The sequence below is a fragment of the Rosa chinensis genome, chromosome 2 (assembly GCF_002994745.2).
Source record: "Rosa chinensis cultivar Old Blush chromosome 2, RchiOBHm-V2, whole genome shotgun sequence".
Classification (NCBI taxonomy): domain Eukaryota; kingdom Viridiplantae; phylum Streptophyta; class Magnoliopsida; order Rosales; family Rosaceae; genus Rosa; species Rosa chinensis.
Genome location: NC_037089.1, coordinates 68,826,410 through 68,844,683, shown reverse-complemented (window position 1 = coordinate 68,844,683; position 18,274 = coordinate 68,826,410). Strand labels below are relative to the sequence as shown.

At 36.3% G+C, this 18,274-nt stretch overlaps 1 protein-coding gene across 1 annotated transcript; it reads left to right on the top strand.

The window, feature by feature from the left end:
- Positions 1-14,555: 14,555 nt before the first annotated feature.
- On the top strand, positions 14,556-15,742 carry LOC112188231 (protein BPS1, chloroplastic). The gene has a single exon (XM_024327314.2). The coding sequence runs from the start codon at positions 14,571-14,573 to the stop codon at positions 15,627-15,629; it is 1,059 nt and encodes a 352-aa protein (XP_024183082.1). The 5' UTR covers positions 14,556-14,570; the 3' UTR covers positions 15,630-15,742.
- Positions 15,743-18,274: the final 2,532 nt, after the last annotated feature.

Below are 18,274 nucleotides of genomic sequence, written 5' to 3'. Positions count from 1 at the left end.
GAGGATGGTGTTGAGGCCGAAGTTGTTAATCTTTGTCTGCCTAAATTTGCCTCTGATCGAAGTTGGGCTAGAGGCCGAAGTTGTCGGCTAAACCGATGAAGTTGCAGGTGAGGATGGTGTGGAGGTGGTGTTGCATGTCGGGAAGAAGGAGAGGATGGAGGGGTGTGATTGGAGCTGTGATTTGAGAGCGCAGGGCTGGCGGGGTCTGAGTTTCTGATCAATGGTGTATAAAAGGGGGTCGGAGGAGAGAACGAGAGTGGTGGTGGTCAAGTCATTGGTGGCGGCGGCGGGGATGAACTCAGAGTGAACGGTGAAGCCTCAATCCACAATTTCAATTTGCTATAGGATTTGAAGTTGGGGGAACCAGAAACATCTGTGGTGCATGAAGGTGGATTGAGACGCAGCGGCAGTGGGAATCGGACGAGCAAGATGATTTGAATCTTAATGATTCAAATCAGGGGAAGAAGAAACCAGAAAAGAAGAAGAAGAAAGAAAGAAAGAAAGAAAGAAAGAAAGAAAGAAAGAAGAATAAAGAAAAAAGAAAAGAAAAGAAAGAAAGAATTTGAGGGTAAATCGGTTATTTTGTCTTCATTAAGTGACTCACGTGCAAAATTGAGAAAAATTCACCAACGGTGTCTGGACACTTAAGGGACTTTCAGAATGATACCTGAACTTACAAAGTTATCAATGTGATACCTGGACTCATTTTTTCGTATCAATGTGATACCTACGGCCAATTTCCGTCACGGAGCCGTTACGGAAATTGGTCATAGGTACGATGTTGATACGAAAAAATGAGTCCAGGTATCACATTGATAACTTTGTAAGTTCAGGTATCATTCTGAAAGTCCCCTAACTGTCTAGACACCGTTGGTGAATTTTTCCCGCAAAATATCTCCCAACTTCCTTTTGCTAAATTGTAATTAAAACGAAACACTTTTGTTTTTTTTTTTTTTTTCCGAAAGAACATACCATTCGATTCGGTGGCCATTAATAAGGGCTAGTCTACGGTGTATTTGAATAGAAAATGGACCAGAATTCTGAACTCTATTAAATAAATGTAAATTTATTAGATATTTGTTTTGAGCTCGCTATAGTAACGAACTTAGAGTAATTTGAGCAGATTCTCTATTTTAGCTCTTTAATTATTTTAGAGAGCATGTTTACCTTTTTATCTATTTTATTAGCTGCACCAGACTCCTAAGTGGCTCTACCTATCTCGCTCTTAAATATAGAGAGCGAGATGAGACTCTCTATAATTCAAAACATTCATTTTAAGTTATTTTATGTAATTTATAAATACATTTAAACTATTTAATCTTCATTTAAAAAATAATATAAATTCAAAACTAGCTAAAATAGAGAGCATTGATGCAGACATAATTCTAAAGTAGCTAGCTAAAATGACTTTTTAACTATTTTAGCTAAAATTTGACTCAAAAATGGCTAGCATTGCTAAAGATGCTCTTATAGTAAAAAAAAAAAAAAAACTTCGTGTCTGTGGTAAAATCATCAGCTATCATTCCATCAGTCAATCACGCAATTGTGATATCAACAGAATGTCAATTCTTTGCAAACAAATAAGAGCTACTCCTTATCCATAAACCACTTGGGTTGCGCCCGCCTTTCAAGATAGTTACCAACTTCAATAGAAGCCTTGATCCTGTCATCCTGATAGATAAACATTTGAAAACCATATACCAACCTAAAAGCCCACGAAGGCCCACCATCACTACTAATAAATGAAGGTGGCAAGGCTCCCTGCTTATTGGCCCACAACTTAGAGCCCATCAGCCCAAGCTCAAACCCGAGCAAAAGGGACAAAAGCCCTAGCCTTATGTTACCAGGCTGCCTCTACCGCCGTCAGTCCCTCTGGCTGCTGGTCTTTCAATATGATATCACTAATTTGGCCTTCTGTTGTCTCTGTGTGTGAAAAGTTGCTGCAGTTTATATATAAAGAGAAAAGAAATTGCATGCTTTTATCATAGCTCAGGACACTTTGAGTAGTCAAATATTAAGTTGGAAAAGAGAAATATTTGTGGGTTAATTCACTGATGTATTATTCACAATTGTGTTAGGGGTACATATACAACCCTAAACTAAAATACTACACAATATAGGCAACTTATTCCTATAAGGTAACTATTAAATTCATATATTATCCTAATAATTCTAATAATGAATCACAAGACAACACTCTCCCTTTGAGGCATAAACATCTTGAAGGCCCAACTTGCCTAGTGAGTCATAGAACATCTTGCTAGATATTTCTTTGGTAAGTATATTTGCTAATTGTTCTTCAATTAGAACAAAAAAGAAGGTGACTAACTTTGCATCCAACTTTTCCTTAATGAAGTGTCGATCAACTTTCACATGCTTAATTTATTTGATCATGTTGCCCAGGATTCTGAGATATTTGAATTATAGCTTGATTGTCACATAATAGCTGCATAGCAGACTTGAGTTTAAAGCCCAAATCTCTTAGCAAATCACGTAGCCACAAGAACTCACACACTCTAAGTGCCATACCTCTGTATTTAATTAGCTTCAGCACTTGACATTTCAACAACCTTCTGCTTCTTACTTCTCCAAGTGACAATGTTACCTCCCACAAAGGTGAAGTAATCAGATGAGACTTTCTGTCAGTGATACAACTAGACCAATATGTGTATGTGTAACCACTAACATCAAGGTGTTGATGTTCAGAGAACATTAACCCTTTTCCAAATGCTGAATTCATATACCTCAAATTCTTACTACAGCATACATGTGCCTTTCACTTCATGCATAAATTGACTCCGAACACTAACAACATAAGCAACATTAGGTCTAGTGTGTGATAAGTAAATTAGATGTCTCATTAACCCTTGGTACCGAGGTTTATCAGTAGGAACCTGATCAGGATATTTTGCTAGTTTGTGATTTTGCCCAATCGGAGTATTAATTGGACAACAATCCAACATGTCCGTTTATGCCAAGAGATCAAGTACATACTTTCTTTGACATAGGAAGATGTCATCCATCAACCTGGCTATATCAATCTCCAAAAAATATTTCAAGTCGCTCAGACTCTTCATCTCAAATTTTGTAAAGGACTTCTTCATCTTAAAAGTATTGAGTCCATAAAAGGACTTCTTCAATCTACACACAACATTACAAGGCGTGTCAGGTACATAACCAAGAGGCAAGTTCATGTACTCTTCTTCAGTAAGCTCTCCATAGGAGAAGACATTATTGACATCAAATTGATGGTGAGGCCAATTCAGATTCGCTACAAGTGACAATAATACTCGGACAATGTTCACCTTGGCTACTGGAGCAAAATTCTCATCATAATCTATCCCATATGTCTGAGTGAACCCTTTAACCACCAACCTTGCCTTATACCTGCTTATAGTGCCATATGCATTATGTTTCATAGTGTAGATCCATCTACATACAACAGGCTTCTTCCCACGTGGGAATAGGACCAGTTTTCAGGTGTGATTCTTCTGTAATGCCTCAATTTCCTCCTCAATTGCCTTGGCCTACTTCAGATCTTCCACAACTTCTTGCACTTTGTTAGGCACATATATAGAGGATATTTAATTCACAAATGAGGTATAAGGTCTGGACAACCTATGATGTGACACAAAGTTAGCAATTAGATACTTGGGTTTAGTAGTTTCGGAAGGCTCATATCTTTTAACTAGTTCACCATGGGTAGTTTACTAAGTATCACCTATGTAGAAGAGACTGACTTTATAGGATCACTAGGAGTAGCTACTGGACATATTTGAGTTGAAGCTTCTTGACCAAAGAGTTAAGCAACAGGGAGTGAAATTTGAGACAAGGGAAAAACCTAAGTAGAATCTTCTTCACTGGTTGAAATTATCCTTCGACTAGTAAAGTATGGAATTCTTGAACAGGTCCTAATTTAGGGTTTAGGGTACGGAATTCTTCAGCTCCAGAATTTGATTGGTTGAGATTATCCTTTGACTAGTAAAGTACAAAATTCTTCTATATTAGCCAAACAGCCACCCTCAAGTATAAGGGGTACAAGTAATAGTATAGGGATTTAAGAAAGGTTGTCGAACCCACGAGGATTGGATTCCTTTCACTAGCTAGGGTGTTAACCTAAGGAGAGCTAGAATATGCAAATGTACAATCACAGACCTAAATTCACAAGGAAATCTAGGCTCATGGTGAGTATGTGCATTGTGGTGATAGTGAAATTGTTTGTTGGATAGAGTAGTGAACCAAATTAAATTAAATGCTCAAATGTAAACTAAACTACTCTAAACTAAACTAGTAATATAATGGATGAAGTTAGGGGTTGGATTGTCTACCACTAACCACCCTTGCAAGTATTGAAATTCAAATACAAGTGATGATATTCTAATTTTTCAATTACCCTCTTTGCATCCAGATAAGACTACAAAGGCTTAAACTCCTTTAATGTTATCAATTCCAACCGGATAAGTGTAGAATTAACTACCTAAGAACAAATCCTATTACCGGTTAAGTCTCAATTCATTGTTCCTAGATGCATAAAGCTTTGAGTTTAGATAATCATGCAAGAAAACCAATCCTAGATCTAGGTGATTTTAACTCACAACCTTCACATCACATAGAGGATGCTATCATGCTATCAATGATCAAGGTTAACTACTCCCTAAACATTTTTTCATGAGATGACAAACACAACACATTCAAAGTAGTTAAGTTTGAATAAATGCATTTACTTCTTGAATTAGCATATGAAGATGAAAATAACAAATAACTTCAAATGTAAATTAAAATATCAATTCATACAAGTTTGGCTAGGGTTGAAAGCCCTAGCCCCAACAAAGTAACTACTCACTCATAGTCATACAAATTGGCATCAAATCTATAAAGTAAATCAAGGTAAATTAAAGAGTTAAGGGAAGAAAGAACTAGTTGAAGCTTGACAAATCAATGGGTAGCTTCTCCTTCATTTTTCTCCTTCAATGCTCCTTGAATCATCCTTGACGGTGGAATGGATGGATAATGAACTTCTTGATGGTGATGATGAATGGAATGGTGATGAAGATATGATGCTCCTTTGGCTAACTTTGAGTGGTGGTGATGAAGTTTATGGTGGAGGAAGATGATAGCTGTGGTGGTGATGATGGAGGAGATGGAGTATATTGGGTATTGTCGGTTTGGATTTTGGGAGGTGGATATGGAGGTTTTGTGAAGGAGATGAAGAGAGAAAGCAGATGTAATGGGGTGGAATTGGTTGATGGTTTATATAGAGAAGAAAAAGAGGGAAATAATGATAAATAAAAACAAAGCATGAAGGTGGAGCATGGGAGTAATGATGATCTATTAAAGAGATTGGAGTAGAAAAATATATCCAAGGAAAAAGAGAAAAGCATCTAGCTTTCTTTATAGAGAAAATTAGATGAAAACCCAAAAAACAAAGCTCCTATTAAGAAAAACTCATCCCTATATTTTGTTTTAATCTACACCCAATTCACATAATTGAACCTTCCTTATAGGTTTTAAATCTATAATTAAGATTTTTCACGTTTTTTAGTTTGAGTTTTTTGCCCTTCTGATTGAATAAATAAAATATTTATCAAATATAGCTGTTGACTATTTTTTGAATTTAAATATTTAGAATTTAATACAATCAATTTAATCCTTGATTTTTCTCTTATTTAAAAAGATTATTTGCCTTAATTATCCTATATTTCTTCCTTTCCGATGTGATCTATATATTTGCTATTTTTTAATAAATATGGTTGTGTATCATCAGATTCTGTTATATTCCTATTATATAAATATTTCTCTTTCTCGACATGATTAAACATCCTCTCATTAAGGTATGTTATTTTGCTTACAATCTTGATCCTCTGATCAGTAGCTGACCAAGGATGATTTGGTCACTGACCGTCCGATTGAGATTGGACGGTTGACAGCTCTCATATAAGGTCTCATCACTTAGCTGTCAACCGTCCGATCTCAATCGAACGGTCATTGACCAAATCATCCCTGGTCAGACCGTTCGACCAAATCATCCTTGGTCAGTAGCTGACCAGGGGAACGGGATCGATTTTGCTTATATGTTCTAATAGGTGTAGTTATACAATCATTCCATATTCATTAATTTTCTAAAATGGTCGAGTTAATGTAATTAGCTCATGTAAAATGTATTTGATGTAGATTGATTGCTTTAAGATTTCGACCCCCCCCCCCCCCCACATTTTTCTCCACATAGGTGCCTGATTCTATGGGGTGGTCAAGGACCACATAATAGTTATGTGTAACTGTAGAGTTTGCTTAATATATAATTATCCATTAATTTTGAATGTGCAAGAGTTTTTGCACTATAATTTAGCAAACTCATTATTATCATTCATTGTTTTACAATTGAAAATGAACTTTACAATATTAAGAAGTTTATTTCTAATATCAAGGTAATTTAAATACACATTCTTTTTTAATGAATAAACCTACAAATTTATTGAAATAGGGACAATGAGCATGATGTTCATCCAGTATTGAAATAAACAATTTTAAATTTGTTTTTATAATTGCAATATAAACTTTACATTTTCGAACCTAATATAAAAAACATTATAACACTTCATCAGTCATCTCGACTAGCACTTTGCAATGTAGTCTTCAAAAATCTCGCAACTACTAGTGCCCTGCATGTTGTGATTCCTTATACAATTGCAAATTACCTTCATGGATCTATTTCAAAGGTAAAACTTTATTAGGATTTACATACATATATCCAAAATATATTATCTAAATTATAGGTATATTAATTGTCAATACTATAGGTTATGGAATAAACAACCTATGATATAGAGTCACACAAATAATTTAAAACTACAAAAACAAACATCTAAATCATAGGTATTACATATTAAAACAATCTAAGTATCAGGTAATTAGAAACAACGATTCTATTTTAAAGGAATGACACTAAGTTTTGTACCAGATTCATAAATTGAAATTTCCAATTACTAAAAATCCATCCAATTCAAGCTTTACACAAAATCAAGAGATTAACAAAGATATTATACTAAATAAATCTGATGAATAAGTAATTTGAATTATGAATATGATGTATGTACCTATTTGAAAGAAAGTCTCTAACCCATAAGAAAATGATGAAACAAACCTCATGAATAGGTCGTTTGAAATCATCCTTTGAAATCATATGCAACTTTGTGAAAGGTCTCCACCCAAAGAAAAAATGACGAATGAATTCACTAGCTTCTATATATAGGAAGAAACATACCAAAAATTCATTATTAAATGATAATAATGAGATTAATGTAAACACCTAAAATTAAGTACTGATAAAAACCTAAAGTGAAGGTAATACCTACAATAACGTCAATCAAACTCCATAATATTTGCTAGATGATTTTGACTATTAATCCTATTTAATAGGTGAATGGGGAATTTGATAGTGGCAGCTTTAGTAATTCTTAACAACATTATGTTTTAATATTTATCATATTAATAGGTTTTTTTTATTTTGAATAAACCTAATTAATTAGTTTGGGTGTATATTAAAACACTCTTATGGATGGGTTTATTCTAAAAGAGGTGTGTGAATTTGGGTGTAGAATCAAATTCCCCTTCTTTATGTGAGTGGGAAACATGAACATGATGAATGTTGAGCTGGTTTTAGGTCACTTTCTGGCCCTTAATTCCTTCAATTAATTCTCCACTAAGACTTCAGAATGGGCCTCTGACTTCTTCATATAAAATGTTCCTCCATGAGTGTAGATCATCATGGTAAAATTTCAGAGTTAAATTCACTGTGTTTCAGCCGTAAATGCTTCTGAAATACATAGGTCAGGTTTTCCAGTTTTCGTCTTTCAGAAAATTGGACTGACTGTTTGAAGGCTTTCCACTCAAAACTAGCTCTGGCATTCTTTATAACAAATTATCCTTGGGATTTCTAGGATGAAACTGAAAAGTTTCAACTCATTCAGAATTTGTTTGGTCAGACGGCTACCCCTCCTTTCTTTTCTAACTCACTTTCTCTTAGCCGGAGTAGGAAAATGTCTAGCTCACTTTCTCTTCTCCATTATTTCCTAACATGATAAGGAAAATAAATAAATAAATATAAATAAACACAAAGGTTAAGCAAAAGTACAAGATTAGGGAAATAATGAAATTGGATTAGTCAACATTAAATTTGGACTTAGAACAAGTAATTTCCATGTTTTTAGGGCACAAATATGTATATGAATTATGATCCAACATTAGACAGGTCCTAATCCTCCAAATTTCGACTAGTCGAGTACCTCTTTGCTTGCTTACTTTTCTCAGTTTGACTAGTCAAATTTCCTTCAGTTCCAATATTTTTATCTTTGTTTTCATGTTCTTTTTCTTCCTCCAACGCTTGTAGAGCCCTCTCGTTGACTGTGAATATGGCTTATCTTGTTGCATCCTAGTACTTTCCTCTGTGTCTTAAGTCTTTTTCAATCCTCTACCACCAAATATCTCTTCGAAAAACTCATTATCTCCCTGAAGAAAAGTGTTGGTGAGGGAGAAATAGCATATGTCTTTATAGAATGACACATCTATGGTGATGTAGAATTTCCTTGTAGGAGGGTGATAACACTTGTAACCCTTTTTATGAGAGTCATAACCTTCAAAGATACACTTGAGAGCCCGGGTATCCAACTTTGACCTCTGATTTTTTGGTATGTGAACAAAAGCAACATAGCCAAAGACACGAGCAAGAAGATTATGGAAGGAATGACTGGAGAAATGGGTTGACAAGACTTCAAAGGAAATACGCCCCTGAAGGACACTAGAAGGAAGATTGTTGATAAGATGGGATGCTATTCAGACTGCCTCACCCACAAAAACTTGGGCATATGAGCACCAAATAACAATGCTCGAGCTATGTCTAAGAGATGACGATTTTTACGGTCAGATACACCATTTTGCTTTGCTGTTTAAGGACAAATGGCTTGATAAGTTATGCCTTGTTCTCAAAAAAGCTTTTGAAAATCATGATTGACAAACTCCCCCCACATTATCATAACGAAAAACTTTGGTGTTTGAATCATTTTTTGAAAATCTTAAGGGTTAAATATTGTTTAGTCCTTCTACGTTGCCTCTCTTATCGTTTCAGTTCTTGACATTCTAATTTAATTTAAAAACTTCCTGACCTCACAATTTCTCTCCAATAGGTCCCTTGCGAGTCAAATTAGGAGTTGGCCTTAGGTGAAATGTCCAATATACCCTCTGTTATTTCTTTTTCCTTTTTTCCTTTTAAATTTATTTTTTCCTTTTTTTTCTTTTTCCTTTTTAATTTATTTTTTTCCTTTTAATTTCTTTTTCATTTTTAATTTCTTTTTTGCTTTTTCTTCTTTTTTCTTGTTCCTTTTTAATTTTTTTTTTCCTTTTTTTTTCTTTTCGTTCTGTCTACTTTCTCCTTCCTTAACCCATCAATCCCATTCCGATCAAACTCCATAACCCATCTATTTCTCTCCTCAAATTGAAACCAAACCCAGCAAAGACCTAGCTTGGCGCTGTATAGATGGACATCGAGCAAAAGCAAGAGGCTAGGATCTGATCGATCACTTCTTCACCTTCTCTGAAGCCATCTCCCTCTGTTGTCTCTTAGCGGATCCACCCTCGTCTCCATCGTCGCCGACACCATCTCTCAAACAGAAGCAAATCCCAATCAGCTCAGAAATTCACCGCTCAACCACTCCCCTCTTGTTTTCACAGCCTACTTCTCTCTCTCCCACTCAAATCCCACTTTCTCTCTCCACATCAGGCCTCAATTTGGAAACTTTTCACTGAAAACTACCATTTTTTCAGACTCTGAGGTTTTTGGGTCTTGCTCAAAATGGTGATTTGGATTTTGGGTCTGGTTTAAATGGTGGTTTTTGATGGCCAAGTTGACCAAAACCATAAGTGAAGAAGAAGAATAGTGATGGAAAAGAAAAATGGCCACCAGTGTGGAGAACAATAATTGGGGTTTCAGGTCGATCTAGATTGGGTCACCGACGTGGCGCTACTGATGCAGCAGGATATGATAGTCATTAAAAAGGAAAAAGAAAAAAGAAAAAAGGAAAAAAAGGAAAAAAAGAAATTAAAAAGGAAAAAAGAAAAATAAAAAAAGGAAAAAAGAAATTAAAAAGGAAAAAGAAATAACAGAGCGGTATATTGGACATTTCACCGAATGCCAACTCCTAATTTGACGCGGAAGGGACCTATTAGAGGGAAATTGTGAGATCATGGAGTTTTTAAATTAAATTAGAATGTCAGGGACTGAAACGATGAGAAAGGCAAAGTACAGGGACTAAACAGTATTTAACCCAAATCTTAAAATGCAAAAAATACAACATCCTTAGATTTAAGCAACGCAACCTAAAATAATCTAGTACAATTATCAATAAAGAGAACAAAATATCAGATTCCATTCACAATAGGTTCTCTGGAAGGTCCCCACATATCAAAGTGAATAACTTCAAAAGGAATTGAACTTTTATTAGAATGACTCAATGTATAAATGACTCTATGGCTTTTCGCCAAAACACATATTTCACAATGTAAAGAAGACTCATCAGTGCCAACAAAAAAAGAGGGCATAGTTTTGCACATCACACTGAAAGAAGGATACCCTAAGTGTCTATGTCATAACCAAACTTCATTAAGCTCTCTAGAATTCAAAGTCAAAGCGCCTGGGACATTCTTCCTTGGCTTCTCTCTTGTATATACTTGATCCAGATGAAACAATCTCCCCCTTAGATACCTTCTGCCAAATACCTCTATGGTCAGAAGATCATGAAAAAGTACATACATGGGAAAGAATGTCACATAGCACAGGGATTGAGCATTTAGTTGAGGAACATAAATTAGGTGATGAGAAAGGTCTGGCACATATGAGACATCATGCAATACTAAGACGGGTGTGACTCTTATAGACGCTATACCTAGAATTGGAAACTATTCACCATTAGCATTAGTAACATGCGACACATCAAGGGTGGGTAAGTTTATAAAGTATTTCCTATCATAGATCATATGATCTGAAGCACTAAATCAATAATCCATGTATCTACTACAAAGTTAGAAATTTTCAAAGCCATACCAATCTTACCGGTACTTCTACTAACCACTAAGGCCGAAGGATTGAGATCTTTATATGTGATATGATCTTACCCTACAACACCAAAGTGCTCTGAGTTCTAAACAAGATTGACAACTGCCTTCCCTCTCCTTTGAGGCCTAGTTGGCTTGGGTCTACTGAAATATCCAACAGGATACCTAACCAGCTTATATTAGTTCTCCTTAGTGTGTCCAACTAGATTCCAGTGCTGGCATATAGACCCACTAGAATTGGCTCCTGATGAAGTACCCTTAGTCATGGACGAAGTCCAGATGATGGTGTAGAATAGCTAGAAGGTAGACCTTGAGCCTGTGGGGAGGGGTGTTGGATTAAATGGTCAAGCTATAGATCTCTGAATGGACTGCCTTTGGGCTCTATCTTGCTGAGATTCATCCTTACTGATATAGGTAAAAGCCTCAATAAGAGAAGGAGCTCTTGCCTACTAAGCAGTTCTCCCTTAGCACTGTCATGCCTAACGTCTAATCCATTCAGAAACTAGTGCACTCGCTTCAACTCCTTTCCTTCTAGTACCAAGCAATAGCCTCATCATTCTTCAATTTGTTTGGTCGTCGCTGATCAATCTTGGCCTAAACATTCTTTAGCTGGGTGTATAACACCGAAACTACTTGCCCATCCTGCTTCATCCTTGTTACCTTGCACAACAGCTCATAAATTTGAGAGAAGTCAGTCTCACTCAGGTAAAGAACATTGAGCGTCTTCCAAACGTCTACTGTAGTAACACACCTAATGATCAATTGGATCACCTCATTAGTCATGGCCTTCTACAAAATTGATAGTACAAGTCCATCAACATCTTCCCACTTCATATAGTTTTCACTTTTCTCATTTGCTCGTGCCTTGATAATACTAGTAACATGGCCCATCTTGTGGATTCCATAAAGATGGGCTGAGATCATCTTCTTCCATGTACAATAGTTCCCAAGTCCATTCAATTTTGCTCATTTGAATGAACCTAAGGAAGAATCAGGGGTTGGACAAAGACTTCTACTTTCTGAATACCTGAATTACTGCTATTCCTCCTTCTCCACCTTTTAGAAGGAACTTCATTATCTCCAACCATTGTGAAAGAAGAACAGCGTGCAGCGGAAGTAACACATAATACTAGGGTTTTAAAAAAATTAGGGTTTCAAAAAATTTGAAAACAAAATCTGTGAGAGTCTTCTGAAAGAATAGAGAATGATCCAAATCACTGAAAAGTGATAGGAACATAAATCAATTATCTGAATAAGAGGAAAGAACAATGAAAAAATAAAGAGACAAAGAAGAACAACGTGTAGCGGAAGTAACATAGAAGACTAGGCTTTCAAAAAATTTGGGTTTCGAAAAATTTGGGAACAAAACTTGTAAGAGTCTTCTGAAAGAATAGAGAATGATCCAAATCACTGAAAAGTTATAGGAATAGAAATCAATCCTCTGAATAAGAGTAAAGAACAATGAAAAAATAAAGAGACAAAGTCCTCGCAGATCTTTGCTCTGATACCAAGTCAAATATTGAGTTGAAGAAGAGAAATATTTGTGAGAGAATTTTTAGAATGAAAAATTTAAAATTCTCTCACAAATTTAGGATGAAAAGAAAATTAGAGAATATTTGTATGATGAAAAATTAAATTTAGGACAAAATACTGTTTACCCCCTATACTTATAGGGTCTCGATGTTTCAGTCCCTGACGTTTCAATTTCACCTAAAAAGTCCCTGAACTTTCCAATTTCATCTAAAAAGTCCCTGCCGTCAATTTTCCGTTAAAAAATCTGTTATCTTGCTGACGTGGCACTATTTCAACAGTAAAATGACTATTTTACCCTTATTGACCCCAAAAAAAATTTACTCTTTTTTTTTTTTAACTCTTTTTTTTTTCTATTTTTTTAGTTTGTTCTTTTTTTTTAACTCCTTTTTTCTCTATTTTTTTAATAGGGAAATTATGGAAAAGGTCAAATTAGAGTATGAAATGATAAAAAGGTCACCTAGTTTCCCACTTGATAAAAAGGTCCATCATGAATTATTAGTAATATTAATTTAGTCCTTGTTAATAATAAGGTGATGTTAAAAAAGGTCGGTTTATGATATTTTCGTTTCCGATTTTACCCCTATTAGTAACCTACCCGATTTGTGTTTCAATTTCAAAAAAACCAGATCAGTTCTCTCTCTCCTCCCCACGCTACTCTCCGACTCTCCATCGACCCCCTCGCCGTCTCCGAAGTCGATGTCGTTTGCGCCTATCCTTCTCCTGCTGGAGCCGAGTCGCCGGTGACCATTGGACCTCCATATCCGACTGGAAAGCGACCTAGAGACGAACTGGAAGCCGACGACAATCATGAAGACGACGGGAGCTGCGGTTGAGATTAGGCGCTTGAGACTCGATCTGTACCTATAGCTTCTTCTTCCTCATCGCAGATTTCGCTCGCCTCTACTCCACCATCGAGTCCGACATTGAAGCTGCTCTTCAGGTCGGTCTCTTTCTCAGTCTCTCTCGATTCTCTTTCTTTAATCTCTGTTTGGTTTCTGGAACGTAGGTGGATGAAATTGAGTAGAATTTCAGTTATTATTTGGTCCTATTTTTTCAAATTGAGACTGAAATTTGAGTAATCTTAATCTGCAGAAAGCGGAGCTTGCTTCAAAAGAAAAAAGTATGGCATCTGCAGGTGCTCTGACTGCCAAGATTCGCCGAACCAAGGCTCCATTGCTTGAAGAGGTTCCCAAGTTGCAGAGATTGGCTGTAAAGAAGGTTGCCCTGCACTGTTTGAATCAATTCTATTTCCGTGCTTCTTCGTAATTGTGCATTTCATAAAATTGTTTGATAAATTGATGTTTAGTGCAGTCCTCTGCATATATGCTAGAACTTGTTTAGCGCTGGAAAGTGATTTTGGATGGGTATTGATTGGACAAAAGATGATTGCTTTTGAAGAGAATTCTTGGCAGGTAAATGAATATACATATGCCTATTGATTTCTCCGCTTGTATGCATCACATATCTACATCCTGCTAATTAGCTCATGAATGGTGTGGCCTTCAATTTCTGATGGTCTCCATAGGAAATGGAATTTGTGAAATAACCTACCATGTTTTGTGTTCTAGTTATTAAGGTTGCTGATTAAGAATGTGAATAACTCATCCTATATGGGTAAAATTGTTTGAACTTTGAGTAGTCTGCATATTGGTGGATATTAAGAATGTAAGAGACAAACTGTGGCTTCCAGTTTATCTATTTTCCTGTTCATGTTTTATCAATTAGCCATTGTTTATGTATTATCAATTAGCCATAATTATTATTTCTCCTGGAATTAAGAGGAAGGTTGTGAAATTTTGCTTAGTAAATCATTTTTTTTGCTGTTGTCTTCTGGATTACTAGTTTTGTAAATGTTCTTGTGGTCTTTGAGTTGGTCGTGTTCGGTAGCTGATTTGCAACATCATGTTTATTTCTTCTTGCAGTGAATACTAGTAATGAGTCGTCCACAGGTCCCGCATCGACCTTTCTTCCATTTTGGAAATCCTTTCCAGATGATTTCGCTGAAGGGTTCTCAAATGACTCCGAACCTTTCTGCACTGCTGAACACTTTTGAGGAAACATTGGCTGGGAGGTTGAGAAAGCTCAACCCAAAAGATAACAATGATGTCCTTAGCTTGTCATGGATGAAATTGGCAATGGAGTCGCTTTGTGGAACTCGTAATGACATAAAAACTCTCATAGCTGAGATTGATCTTCCCGTGAGTGCTTGGGATGAGAAGTGGATTGATGTGTACTTGGACATCAGTGTAAAGTTGCTCGATATATGCATTGTCTTCAGCTCTGAGATCGCACGCTTAAACCAGGGGCATTTGTTTCTTCAGTTTGTGTTGCATAATTTGAATTCAACCTCTTCGAAGCAATTTATTCGTGCCCGTTCTTCAGTTGATGACTGGAAGAATCATATTGCTTCAAAGAACCCCAGGTTTGAGAACTGTAGCACCATTTGGGACAAGCTTGTGGAATCACTGGATCTACCAAAGGTTAAGAACTCAGCAAAAGGGAAACTTTTAATGCGTGCTATGTATGGAGTGAAGGTGTTGACAGTATCTGTTTGTAGTGTCTTTGCCACAGCCTTTTCTGGTTCTGCAAGCAAGTTGTTAGATTTGAATGTTGCCGAGACATATATGTGGGCACAAGCATTTAATGACTTACAGAGTAATGTAAATGGGGAAATTAGAAATGTACTTTCTAGTGGTAGAGTTACGGTACTGAAAGAGCTGGAAGCAGTTGATGGTATTGTGAAGCACTTGTATCCTATGATCCAAGATGATGTGGCCCTCGCAGAAGAAGAAGCATTCAAGAATTCTACTTCAGATTTAGAAAGGAAGGCACAGAATCTTTCCCAAGGACTTGATCTTCTGACCAAGGAAGTGGATGGGTTTTTCCAAATCCTTTTGACTGGATGCAAAGCCTTGCTTTCTAAGCTGAGATCAGGTGGAGCAGTCTCTGACCAGATGATGATGGGAAATGTAGAAGGGCAGGTTGTGAGGTGAATAGCAAAGCTAATCTCTAACCTTTATAAAGATGGTTTTATGTATGTGGCTTTAAGTTTTCTTGTTTTTGTAAGTATACCATCTTGTATGGCTAAGTGTAATCAGTATGTTGTGAGGTGTAAGTTATGTTGTATTACTATGTTAGTGGTTTGTAGAAGTATATTGCATTATGTGCTAACGTTTATATATGAAATATGGTTTGGATTGAAATCATGTGAGGCTGCTCTGCTACTTTATTTTGCTTCCATTGGTTTTAATTTAAAGATGCTTCATTATTTACCTCTATCAGACTTTTTGATCTTGAGCTTGTCACGCAAATCATTACAGCATGGCTCTTGGTGTTAACCTAAAGCTAAAGACTCAGATGAATAATATTATTTACACTTTTTATTTATTAAATAATTTAGATTTGTTGAAGTTTTGTATATCCAAATGATAATATCCAATGACAATGTGGCATGACCAGTGACTTGAAGTTACTTGGTTAGTGACATGGTCAGTTACTTGGTTAGTGACATGTGATTAACAGTGACTTGGCTATTAACTTGTGACTTGGCTACTGACAGTTACTTGGTTAGTGACATGTAATGTGACATGACCAGTTACTTAGTGACATGGGATTAATAGTGACTTGGCTACTGACAATTACTTGGTCAGTGACATGGTTAGTTACTTAGTTAGTGACATGGTTAGTTACTTAGTTAGTGACATGTGATTAACAGTGACTTGGCTATTAACTTGTGACTTGGCTGACAGTTAATTGGTCAGTGACATGGTCAGTTACTTAGTTAGTGACATGTGATTAACAGTGACTTGGCTATTAACTTGTGACTTGGCTACTGACAGTTACTTGGTTAGTGACATGGTCAGTTACTTAGTTAGTGACATGTAATTAATTGTGACTGTTAGCCTCAAGTAACTTGGCCAGTGACTTAAAATTAATAATGATTTGACCAGTGACTTTGCTGGTGACTTAAGGTTAACCGTAATTTGGTCAGGGATTGACAGTGACATTATTCATGACTTTGCTGGTGACTTGAAATTAACAGTGACTTGGTCAGGAATTGACAGTGACTTGGTCAATGACGTGTTCATGATTATGACATGGCTAGTAGTTTAGCCAGTGACGTAACCAGTGACTTGATGTTAATAATGACTTGAGCTTCAAAAATTGGCCCATTCTCTTTTAACTGTTTCAACGAGAAATTCGAGTTGTACAGTGACTAAGAAAAACAACCAAAACCTATAGCCTACAAAAAAATCCAAAAACAAATGACAAGGCCATTTGAGAAAAGGAACCAAACTGAGAAGAAAAAAATGAAAAGAAATCACCATTTTTCATTAGACTTATCGATCACTATTCTACATTAACCAAAAAAAAAGTATAAAAGAAAAGACAATTGATTTCATTCCAATACCACAGTAGCACCCAACTTCTTAAGCACCTAACTCCTTAAGTAGCACCCAAAAGAAAAGACAGGTTTGCCATTTTCAAATTCATTAGCAGTGGAAATTAGATGCTAGGCCACCTCAATGACTCCTTGCTCCCCAGGAATGATCTCAGGCTTGTCTTCTAGACCAGATAGTGCCTCTTTAAGTTCATTAACTAATGATTCATTTCTAACTGCAACTAGTTTGGGTTTGAACCTCTTCACCTGTGTAATACAAAATAGGAGTTTCAGCACCAAGAAATATATGTAGGAAATAAACATTCCACACTCTGGATAACTAGGTTACTAGTACTTATGATGGATGATCATCGAGTCAGGTAAAGTTTTGCCACTCAAATTCCAAAACTGATTTATATGACGGAATAAATAAATTTCAAATTCTACGAAATGTTATCCATCTAATGGATTACCTGATCGACAAGAAGAGTGACGTTTGAGCCAGCTGCTAGGGCCACAACTCCGAATTTTTCGGGGTTCTCTACAACTATGTCCAATGTCTGTAGAAACAGGAGATTGTGATTTTAACCAACTGATGCAATTCCCATAATCTTTCCAGGCTCCCTTCTTAAACCTCTCTCTTTTCAGAATTTTTCTAGCATTAGCAGCTGTATCAAACATACAAAAACCAAAACAAAGTATAAATAACTTGGCAACGCAACAACACGAAATTATTAATATGTTGCAGCAGTTGAAATGTAAGCAAGTTCCACAGAAAAATCTAAACAGTGTCATTGTCAATTATCAAAACTCAAAAAGAAAATTTCTTGAAGAGGGGAATATGACATCGTTAATGAAAATACAATATGGCAGAATACAAAATTCTGCCCAATAAACAATTATAAGAAGTCAAACTAATAGAGATCTTACCAGTGGCCAGTGATCTTTCCATCGGCACCAGGGCTGTAGATAATCAAGTTCCAAGCATACTTGTGGCCCCCAATGTCAGAACAAGGACTAACAAACACCTGATCCTTCAGTCCTCGCAATGCAGCCTCCTCTGTGAATTTATCAATGAGAACAGGTCCACAAACACCACATCTACGATCTCGACTACCATGGGCACACACAAAAATGTGAGAACCAGTCAAGACCTCCTGTGCTCCAGATGCCCATGGTTTATCATTCACGATAACATCATCCACAAAGCTATCAACATCTGACTCTTTCAAGCCCCTATTATCCAAAAGCAAAGCA